The sequence below is a fragment of the Priapulus caudatus genome, unplaced genomic scaffold (genome assembly GCF_000485595.1).
Source record: "Priapulus caudatus unplaced genomic scaffold, Priapulus_caudatus-5.0.1 Scaffold1040, whole genome shotgun sequence".
In the NCBI taxonomy this organism is placed as follows: domain Eukaryota; kingdom Metazoa; phylum Priapulida; class Priapulimorpha; order Priapulimorphida; family Priapulidae; genus Priapulus; species Priapulus caudatus.
The window spans coordinates 97,503-108,714 of NW_014578101.1; the positions used below are offsets into that span (position 1 = coordinate 97,503).

The following is an 11,212-nucleotide window of genomic DNA, read 5'->3' on the forward strand; positions in this document are numbered from 1 at the left end:
CTTCTGATAAATTCACTGGCCGAATCAAGTGCGCCCTCCTGCCACCGCGTTCGCGATCAGAGCATATATCTAGGATACTACTAATACAGATCTAAAATCTATGATAGGCTATACCTACTGGTAGTACAGTAGTAAAGATACAGCTGTGTAACTTTAATGACTTCGCTATATTAACATGTTATCAAGGATATGCGTCCAGCGCGAGCGTAGTGGTGGTGGTGGGAGAGGGTGGGGGGAGGGGAGAGGGGGTGGGGGAAGGTGGGGGAAAGGGCGGGGGGAGGGGGAGGGGGAGGGTGGGGGGAGGGGGCTCTAATAGCAAAAGCAGTTCATTGCTTTGTTAACAGTCAACAAATCCATGTTTAACCCTCTTCTTGAGGGTCAAAAGGTTATCCGACACTTACTCTTCGCATGTCAGCGGAAAGTACATTTCATGGTCCTTTCAATAAAGCCATAAAAATGGTAGGTCACCGCTGAAACAAAAAAGTTTTTCAATTGCTCCCGTCAAACCATGTCCTCAGAAAATGTATAAAATCTGCCCTGTGCCCCATTGACCTTTCATCTGTGACCTCCAATTTCAGCACAGTGATGGCTTTTCCTACCATGATGCTATACACCGACTATCACGAGCCTAGGTCGAGCCGTTTAGATTTGTGCCGCAATTCTGCATTTCCTCCCTATACCTTAAGTTAAGGAGGGAATGTTCCCTTTTCTTTTACACCTCTTGACCTTTGACCTTTGACCCCCAGCTTTGACATTCCAACTCGTTCCCCCAATATCGTGACCGTACGTCGAGCGGTTAAGATTTGTGCCCAACTGTTGACGGACGGACGGACGCACGGACGGACGGACGGACGGACAATCATGCGATTCTACAAGCTGCATATCAGACTATGTCAGATGAGCTAAAAATAGAAACTTGACGCCCTGCAAGTGTAAGCAAAAGATCACTATTAGCCATATTATACAGGATTGACAGTAAAAAATAATGTAGGGAGTAAACATACGACTTGAACGATAAGTTTATTCCTCTCTGGGTTCTGGTCCACCTCCATGCGTGCTGCCATCAGCTCAGTACATAAGAAGCCAAGCAGGAGCAGACAATTTTCACGGGTATTCAGCCTCTCCATCATAGGACCATTCATCAGCACTGTTCGGGGGCAACCTAAACCGAAAAAAAGAACATCCCTCCAGCTGCAACTCATGTTTAGAAGAAAATGACAATAAAGCTGCCTTGGGATGGCACCAGGCCTCAAAATACACGGGGGAGAAGGGCGAATCGCCCGGGAAACTTAAGCTGCGTTTGCACAATCAATTTTTGTCAGCAAATCGTCCGAGTCGTGCAAAATAGAACACGTTCTATTTCTCCAACTCGGCGACTTGACACCGACTCCGACTCCAACACAATCGAATTTCAGCCGATTAGTTGGAATGCACTTGGGTCAAGTCGGGGGCAAGTTGGAATGCACTTGAAAACGGTACGATTTGCTGACAAAAATCGATAGTGTAAACGCTAGAATAAGTTGCCCCCAAAAGAAAAATTACGAGGGAGATTTTTTTTTGAAGAGGATAAAAAATCGCCCACGTAATATTTTTCTGTGATTGTAACATCATGCCGTGACCGTGACGGCCGTGAGTTTAGTTTTTCTTTTAAGCTGGGTTTACACTGACGATTTTATGCAGTCAAATTGGCGTTTTTCTTCTTTCTACCAACCTCTCTATATAGGTTCAAAGCTCTTACGTTATCGACGCGAGGTGGCAAACGTTTCAACATTTGACCCGTAGCGTGCGCGCGGGGTGACGCGGATACGCATTTTTGCACTTATTACATGCCACCAGCGTGACGCGCCTAAAGCAAAAACGTGCTCTCCCTCTAGGGTGGAGGGACACTCCCCTGATTGCTGTTCTCTGATTGGCCACTTGGCAAAAAAACGTCCAACTCGCCTGCTCCGAGTTGGCAAAATTAGAACATATGTTCTAATCTTCCGACTCGCTGCTATCGATCGGTTGGACGTACAACTTTTGCGCTTACACTGGCGATTGTCAGTTTCCAAACTTCAAAGTTGCCAAGTTCGTACAATTCGGCAATTCGGCAACTCGAAATCGTCAGTGTACAACTTTCAAATCGGAAAATGAATTGCCGACTCGCTGTGCTACACAAGAAAGAAAAAAAGTCACGATCAACTGCAAACACGGCGTGTGTTCAGCGAACGAGCTTGGCACTCGCCCGTTCGCCAATGTCGAGTGAAAATAATATTGGGCGAGTAAACGCTAAAACTGACTCACCCATGTTGGCGAGTAAAAATAATTGTCTAAAACTTTAATCAAATGTTGGTTCCTTACGTTATATATCCAAACATTGATGAAAAACAGTTCTAGCGACTGTGAAGGGTGGCTATCGCACGACAGCACAGCATGGCTGTGTATACGTACGTGCCTGGGGCGGCATAATGATTGATGTACGGGGGGGGGGGGGGCAGGATTGTTTAAAAGTCGCGTGGGGCACGTTCATTATAGGGGGTGAGCACCGCTGGGATCAGAGGACGGCAGCAAAATTATGTACGTGTTAGCAAACATTGATGAAAAACAGTTCTAGCGACTGTGAAGGGTGGCTATCGCACGACAGCACAGCATGGCTGTGTATACGTACGTGCCTGGGGCGGCATATTGATTGATGTACGGGGGGGGGGGTGCAGGATTGTTTAAAAGTCGCGTGGGGCACGTTCATTATAGGGGGTGAGCACCGCTGGGATCAGAGGACGGCAGCAAAATTATGTACGTGTTAGCTAATCAGTTGGCAGATAGATTAACTTATCAACCACTTTACTTTGCCTTAGCATTGTACTTGCACAAATACAGTGACAGAGACTGAATAGTTCAACCCTTTGCAATTTGAAGTTTATGTTTCTCTTTTTTTAAGTAAGTATTTTAGTCTTTCGTGTCCCCAAAGATTAAAATACTCAACTCAAAAGTGCATGTGCATATGCATGTGCATATGCATGCAGCTGCAGTGTGCACTGTCACAGTGGTAAACATCGATCCTCCTTGGATCGTAAGACACTCCACTATTTGCGCTATTCGTAATAGACAGTGTTTCACGTGCGTAGATACTACAGCCCAATACGAATTAGGCAGCAGTCACTCAGGAGTCAGGACTCACAATTCACAAACACCTTTGCAATCCACAGAGTACTCCAAATTAGCTCAAAAAACAAACAAAAACTAGAAAGGACAGTTGTCGCCAACTACATGTATCCCCCCTGATCTAGTATGAATGAAATATCTCTGTAAGGACGTAGAAGGTAGGTAAAGTTAAATAAGTTTTTGGTACCCGACACACCTTCTCCCCAAGATGTGTAAGTATACAAAGTTTGCTCGTGCTAGGTCAATTAGGGGCCGACTTATAGAGCGGGAGGGAAATATGATGAAGGTCAAGGTCAAGGTCAATGTCCAATAAAGGTTGCAGTGACCTGGTTTTGGTACGCGACACACCTTCTACCCAAGATGTGTAAGTATACCAAGTTTGGTCGCGCTAGGTCAATCAGGGGCCGAGTTATAGAGCAGAAGGGAAATATGACCAAGGTCACGGTCAAGGTCAAATAAAAGCCGCAGTGACGTGGTTTTGGTATGCGACACACATTCTCCCCAAGATGTGTAAGTATACGAAGTTTGCTCGCGCTAGGTCAATTAGGGGCCAAGTTATACTTATAGAGCAGAAGGGATATATGATGAAGGTCAAGGTCAATGTCAAATAAAGGTTCCAGTGACCTGGTTTTCGTACGGGACACACCTTCTCCCCAAGATGTGTAAGTATACCAAGTTTGGTAGCGCTAGGTAAATTAGGGGCCGAGTTATAGAGCGGAAGAAAAATATGATCAAGGTCAATGTCAAGGTCAAATGAAGGACGCAGTGACCTGGTTTTGGTATGCGACATACCTTCTCCCCAAGATGTGTAAGTATACCAAGTTTGGTAGCGCTAGGTCAATTAGGGGCCGAGTTATAGAGCGGAAGGGAAATATGATCATGGTCAATGTTATGGTCAAATAAAGGTCGTAGTGACCTGGTTTTGGTACGCTGCGCACCTTCTCCCCAAGATGTGTAAGTAGACTATGTTTGGTCAGGCTAGGTCAATTAGGGGTCGAGTTATAGAGCGGAAGGGAAAGTGTCTGCGGCGGCGGTGGCGGCTGGACAGACATGAAACCATAGTATCCCCGCCGACGATACAATAACACAAATACATGTAAAAATACTATACACATCAATTTACATTCAGTTTTAGAGAGTAAAGGCACATTAAACAGTGTTATGCACATATGTATTACAGTTATTGAGGGGCATGATACAAACTACTAACTCTAAACTTATGTAATTTTATGTGACAAAAAGTAGCCCCCGTAAGCACAACAAGAGCCCTCGAATTGTTTTTTAATAATTTGAGGCCTGGATGGCACTGTTAAAATACAATGAAGGGTTAAGACAGACATATAAGGTAATGAGGCATGATTAACCGACTTTCAAAAAACTCTACTGACTCATTACTAATAATATTAGTATCTAATTCAGTTCACCAATCATATACCATAACACGAACTTGTTCTGAGGTATGGAAGGCAGATGCGCAGACGATTTTAGGATCGGGACGATTAAGCAGAAATACTTGATGAATTGAGCCCTATCATGATAGTTACCTTTACAGTTTGCAAAGCACTACACATACGAATACGAAGTCTTCAGCTGTACATCACAAGACAACAAACTCTTCAAATAACGTAACATAAAAATGCAAAGTATTAGGTTCCGTTATTCACCTCTGACATTACCTTTCATATAAACTGCAAAGAAAATCAACAGTTTTCTGTACCTGATCACCGATGTCACATCTGGGCTCTAGTGTCATTTAATGCAATGACTATTTTGTTATAATTGATGTCATGATTGGATCAAGTAACATAAGAAGGCCGTGCCTGTGCAGAAATGGAACACAATCAGCAAATGCTTGTCAAAATGCCACGAAATATGATTTGATGAGAGGACTCGGCAAGAGTTGAAGAGCCAGAAAGCTGATACACGTTATTACAACTACTCAGAGAGAATTGGGTAAATCTCCTTTACGCTACATGAATACGGCGGCTGTATGGCATCTAACGACAGTCGCCACAGCTAATTCAATCACATCTAACGTTCAGCGATCACTGACGAAACATGAAACTATATTAAACGGATTGCACTTCACCTCTCTAAACATGAAAACAACATTACGTATCGCCATTAAGAAGTCGCTCACTAGTTCGCCACTGAAAAATAAAATGCTTGCAGCAATTGGTAGACATAGAGAGGGTTAATATTTCAATACACCAAATGTCATATCATATGATTGTCATAAATACGTTGCACTGACATGGGCCCAACGTCAACTCGGCATGATAAAGACAAGTATGAAAGGCACAATGGTGACATGGTCGTGTACTCATCTGATTTTAAAGTAGCCATCCAATTAAATAATATTGCCTTCTGCATTCATTGGGATATAAAGTATGGGGAGTTATAAAGCTATATGGGCAATTCCACGAAAAAATTTCAATCAGGTAAAAATATTAAATTGCCTAGTTTCTTGTAGATTGATTAAATAAATTCTAAATTTTCATATTTTAAGTCATACTGACTTTCATCATAACACCGATGCTAAGGCTCACTAAAAACACAATTGAAAAAAATAAATATATGTTTAGGTACATTTCATTAACATTCTATTTTACGAATATAAATTAGCCAATCATGTAGTAGTATAGTACCATATCTAAGGTTAGTAAGTACTTCAGAAGGTGATAAATTCACTTGAATTGCATGTCATATTAATCACTCCTGTTTTCTTACTGCAGGTCCCGGGGGGGGGGGCACTCACCACACATTATGGTAGGTATGTGCCACTGCGAAGTCAATGAAAGTGTCAATGACACTGTAGCTCACCTTTATGGCAAGCATTTTGTATCATAATTAGAGAAACCATGGTTCCTCGCACGAAACCAGGTTTCGTGCTCACAAAACCTAGTTTCTTGCTCAAGAAACCAGGGTTCTTGCCATGAAACTAGATTTCATGGCATGAAACCTGGTTTCTAGCCCTATAACCGCAGTTATAGCTGGAATCTTAGTTTCTTGAGCAAGAAACTAGGTTTTGGGAGCAAGAACCTAGGTTTCAGCAAGAAACCCACTTTCAACCACGCCGTTTGTATCATAATTCGAGAAACCATAGTTTCGAGCGACGAAACCGTTGTTGCTAATTAAGACCCGTATCTAGGATTCGTAATCCCGAGCGTGACGTCAGCATAGTTCAGCCACTCGGAGCCACTGCTCAGTAAATACTATAGAAATAACATACTAGTTAGGCTAATGAGGTACAATTGAAAACAATAGGCATATAGGGGGCGCTGATAAGCAACTCGGTCCTGCGCAACAACTGCTGCACGGTGTTTACAAGTGAAAACTGTACTGTACGTACCGTGTTCTGTTTTCAACTCGGTGTTGTTTTTACCTGGGACAATGCCAACCGAATATTGTGTACTACATTGTGGGAAGGAGGGGAGGACATGCTTTCCCTGTACGTTTTAAGCAGGGCGCACGTGCCTGGATTAGCGGCTGTGAGGACGATGAGAAAATAACTACTCTGAGACCTTCCAAGTACGCGCATGCATGTCGAGATCATTTACTACGTTGAGACAACCTAGCTCGTATGGTATGTTTTTTGGCAGTGGCTACGGGTACGGTAGCCGTATCTTAATGTCTGGAGGCTACGGGTACGGGAGTCCATTCGCTTTCATACTTAACGAGACAAAGATGGCGGCGGTGGCGCTAGATTTGCGAAATAACGGCCTTGGAAATAAATTCACGATTTGGAGAGTTTAGATGAGCTAGAACGCCTAAACCTAACCCTAACCATAACCCTAAACCTAACCCTAACCCTAACGCAAAAAAGGGGCTTGAACGACCGACGGCTACCGTACCTCCAGCCACTGCGATGTTTTTTTATTATTAGCAGATTCAGTAATCAGTTGCCCTAATGTATCTTCGTTGTATAAGTATATTTCAAATCAACAGCTAATGGTAATGCGAAACAAGCTTGACCAGGCTGCGAGATTAATATCAATACACATTTTCAATATATTACTATTAGTTATTACCATTTCTTGGAGGGCAATGGAGCTAATCTGAAACAAATACTTACTTATATTAGTCTTTGCATTGTAGCCAGTATGTTTTTCATGTTGGGTTAACGCATTCCTAATCTTGAATATGTATGATCATGCACTCATTAGGGTTAGGCTAGGGGCCTGTGAGTTGATAGAGTATATATAAAGTACTGGACAGTCTACTATACAGTAGCCTGAGCAGGTATACATGCTGTATATGGTGATATATATATATATAATATATATATATTACTATATATATATATAGTACTAAATATCCTCTCTATATATATATAATTGCTGCTATGCTTATTTTTTTCGGGGAACTGCATCACTTTGAGGAATGTTGAAATGCACAGCTGTCGGCCGTCACGTTTTTTCCTTGGAACAATCTGTGCTCACAGCCAATTCTCTGGAGCGGACGGAAAGAGTGAGCAAGCGCAAAGGGTAACTCAAAGGCAGCATCAGTTAGACGACCATGCAAGCGGACTTCAATGCGCTCATTGGAATTGGTGGCGACGATGGAAGTTGTGGAAAGTACAGTAAACCTTGTTTTACTGCCGGACTCGTAATATCGCCAGGGAATGCGAGAGGAGCAGATCAATTGTGTGATCGTGAGTGTTTAGTGTGAGGGTGGCTCGTAATACCGGGCTCCTCGTTAACCGCGAGAGAGCATTATGGGCTATGTACAATTTCTATACTAAATGGCATTGTAAATACACTCGTTATTACTGCCATCGGGGAGTGTTGGTGCGGTATCCGTTGATGCAGTTTCGTATGGTAACATACACACACACATCCACGGCGAGTCCTTATGTAATAGAAGTAGTATTTAGGGCGGTATACGTAACTAGCGTTGAGATTCGCGACCCCATCCATGCATTAATAACTCGGAAGGTCAAATTCAGAGGCTGTATATGGCAATAATTTTGAGTCGAACGCGATTGATTTCATGGAACGTGACATTTCTGGCTGACATTTCCTACAATTCGCTGGATGCACTGATTTTCTGAATGTTGCTAGATGAACAGAAGGTCGTGTTCAGGAGATTTTGGAAGGAGCCGATAAAAACTTGAAACCCCCGAATACAAAATACTGCACGCCGACACTAAATGTAGCATGTATGCTACATGTGCGCTGTACTCGGGACTCAGACGAAAACACGAACAAACGCACGAAACTATAATATTTTTATTTTAATAGCAATTTCAGTATAAAAAGAACTTTGTTAATATGATTTTATTGCAGGATTTTTGTTTATAATCATTATTATAGCATGCTATTTTTGATTGGTTTTTGCTAGCAACTGGGAGGCTATTATGGGATCCCGCCGCGATCTCCGATTTACCCGTTTCTTCTGATGCGCGCTCGTTATTGGTAGCCCAATATTTCCGCAGTCCCGATGTCGGCCGGTATAATGAGGTTTATAGCTGTAAGATATTGATAATTTAGCAGGTAATAAATGAATGTAGTGAAAAAGCATGCATTGATTGTTTTATTATCTGAGTAACATATAATTATTAATTCATTCAGCGAGTGGGGCATTCGCACAGCTGTGCGCAGCTGCCTCCAAGTTTCCACTAGATACTTGTTCTTGTCTATTTTGCCAGTTATGTACTAAATACTGAGAGGCCCCCCATATAATTAAGTAAAAATTGCTTGCTATTACATTATCCTAAATACCCATTTTTCTTATATTCTATAAGATTTATATATATATATATATAATATATATATATTAATGTATATATTATATAAGATATATATATATATATATATATACATATATCATTAGTTTGGGGAAAAAAAAATGAAAGCATGGCATCACCCTCTCGGCTATACTTCTATACATTAAGATACGTGTAATACTCGACAAAGTGATGTCGTTTCATATTAGCTGCCAAAGTAACTGGCCCTCCGGGAGGCTTTTCAATAATAGTAATCTATTTTGTCCTCAACATGCATTGGAATTTTTCCAGGAGGGTACGTAATACTGGTCAATCGAACTGTACATGTAATATAGTACTCTATATCATAGATTTTATTGGGCTCAACTGTCTTACTGTATACAAATCGTCTTACCCACGACGTACTTGTTACCAATACCTAATTAATTGTTATAATTAATTATACCATCAACGCTACGAAATTTGAACGAATCGAATCATATCGGCGCAGTGGACGATCTTGACATCCTGAGATATGTCCGCGATTTGGCTGGCCGGAGATTCGCATGTTGCGCGCACCGAAAATTCTGGCATGGCCAACCTGGGTTATATTTGGTCTGTAGCATCTAAAAATTCGCAGGCCTGCGAGGAGCAAATATTGGCACAACTGTTTTACTGGTTTTTGCAAAACCAAAAGCTTAATATCACGCGAAAACAGAAACCATTGAAAGCAATCACCCGTTAACCACCTCTCACCACAGGCCGCGAAAAAAATTGTAATTACATATATATCACTTAATAAATGAAAGGTGATACAATATAAAAAATGAAATAAAATGTAAGTTATGATGCTCACCTGGCCCTAATTTGGCTCATAGGGTTAATGTCTACCCAACAGCGTACGCCGGGCAGGGGGCCTCGAGGAGCACTGGTCGACCGGTACGGTCGCGTATACGGCGTGGAGACTCCCCGACTGGTAAGCTACATTTGATATGCGGTTGTGGGTTTGGTTAGGTTCAGGCGTGTTACGGGCGCGGAGTAGGCGTAGGCAACTCCTAGACTCGTTGTGGAGTGGCAGAGGTACGGCCAGCCATACTTAGATAGTAACCAGGGTACGATATGATCCCGGAGGGTGCAAATCACTTATACGGCTCCTTAATATGACGGACAGGAAGTGCATGGCACAGACTTCTGTGTATCACGCGCAACTGATGCACACGAACTTTCCTTATATCAAGGATTGATCACCTAATGTTTAACCGCCACATACCATGCTAAAAGGCGCCAGATCGGAGCAAAATACTACTTTATACCACTAAAATTAATGTGTTATTTTTATTTTTATTATAGTGCATTCTTTATTAATTAACTATAATTACTAATTACCCATTACACCTATTCGTTTATTAAGTACACTATTAATTAACTATTAGCAGCAACTGTTCTTAATTACTAATTTACATATTAATTACTAATTATTATTACGGACGAGGGAAGAGAACCATGATGTTAAGGAGAGAGGAACCGTGATGTTAGAGGGAGAGGAGCAGCCGTAATGTTAGAGAGAGAGAGGAAGCCCTGAGGGTTTAGAGAGAGACAGGAACGCATGAGGGTTAGAGAGAGGAGCAGAAGCCATCGATGCGTTAGAGGGATTAGAGGAAGCACATGATGGTTAGAGAGAGAGAGGAACCATGACCGGGTTCAGTTACGGGAGAGAGGAAGCCATGAGGTTAGAGAGAAAGAGGTGAAGCTGTCATGCGTTGAGGGAGAAGACGCCCGTGATGGTTAGAGGGAGAGAGGCAAGTCCGTGATGGTTTAAGGGACGAGAGAGAAAGCCATGAGGGTTATGAGTGAGAGAGGAAGCCTGTGATGGTTAGCAGGGAAAAAGAGGAAGCCGTTAATGGTTAGATCGAAGACGAGAGAAGCCATGATGGTTAGGGGGAGAGAGGAAGCCGTCGTGGTTAGAGAGCAAGAGAGAAGCCATAGGGTTAGAGAGAGAGAAGGAAGCCATCGACGGGTTAGAGGGGAGAGAAGCAAGCCGTGATGGTTAGAGCGGCAGACGAGCCAAGCTCATGAGGGGTAGCAGGAGAGAGAAGCCATGAGAGTTAAAAGAGAGAGAGAGAGCTGTATGGTTAGAGGGACGAGAGGAAGGGGGAAGCCCGCGACATGCCTGAAGAGAGGAAGGAGAGCGCTGATTGTTAAGGGCAGATGAGCGAGCCGTGAGGTGTAGAGGGAGAGAGGAAGCCCGTGAATGGTTAGAGAGAGAAAGGACAGCCATGAAGGTTAGCAGTAGAAGAGGAAGCGTGATGGTTAGAGGGAAAGAGGAAGCGCGTTTAGGTTAGAGGGAGAGAGGAAGCCGTGATG

The 11,212-nt window shown here is 42.7% G+C and overlaps 1 protein-coding gene across 1 annotated transcript in view; it reads right to left on the reverse strand.

The window, feature by feature from the left end:
* LOC106815091 (protein FAM98A-like) overlaps positions 1-2,070 on the reverse strand; it is a 97,586-nt gene extending 95,516 nt beyond the window's left edge. Inside the window, exons 1-2 of the mRNA XM_014819518.1 lie at positions 2,030-2,070; positions 1,005-1,162 (exon numbers count right to left, since the gene is read on the reverse strand). Coding sequence (XP_014675004.1) covers positions 1,005-1,142 — 138 coding nt within the window. The 5' untranslated portion in view covers positions 1,143-1,162; positions 2,030-2,070. The remainder of the gene's footprint in view (positions 1-1,004; positions 1,163-2,029) is intronic.
* Between the last annotated feature and the right edge of the window lie 9,142 nt (positions 2,071-11,212).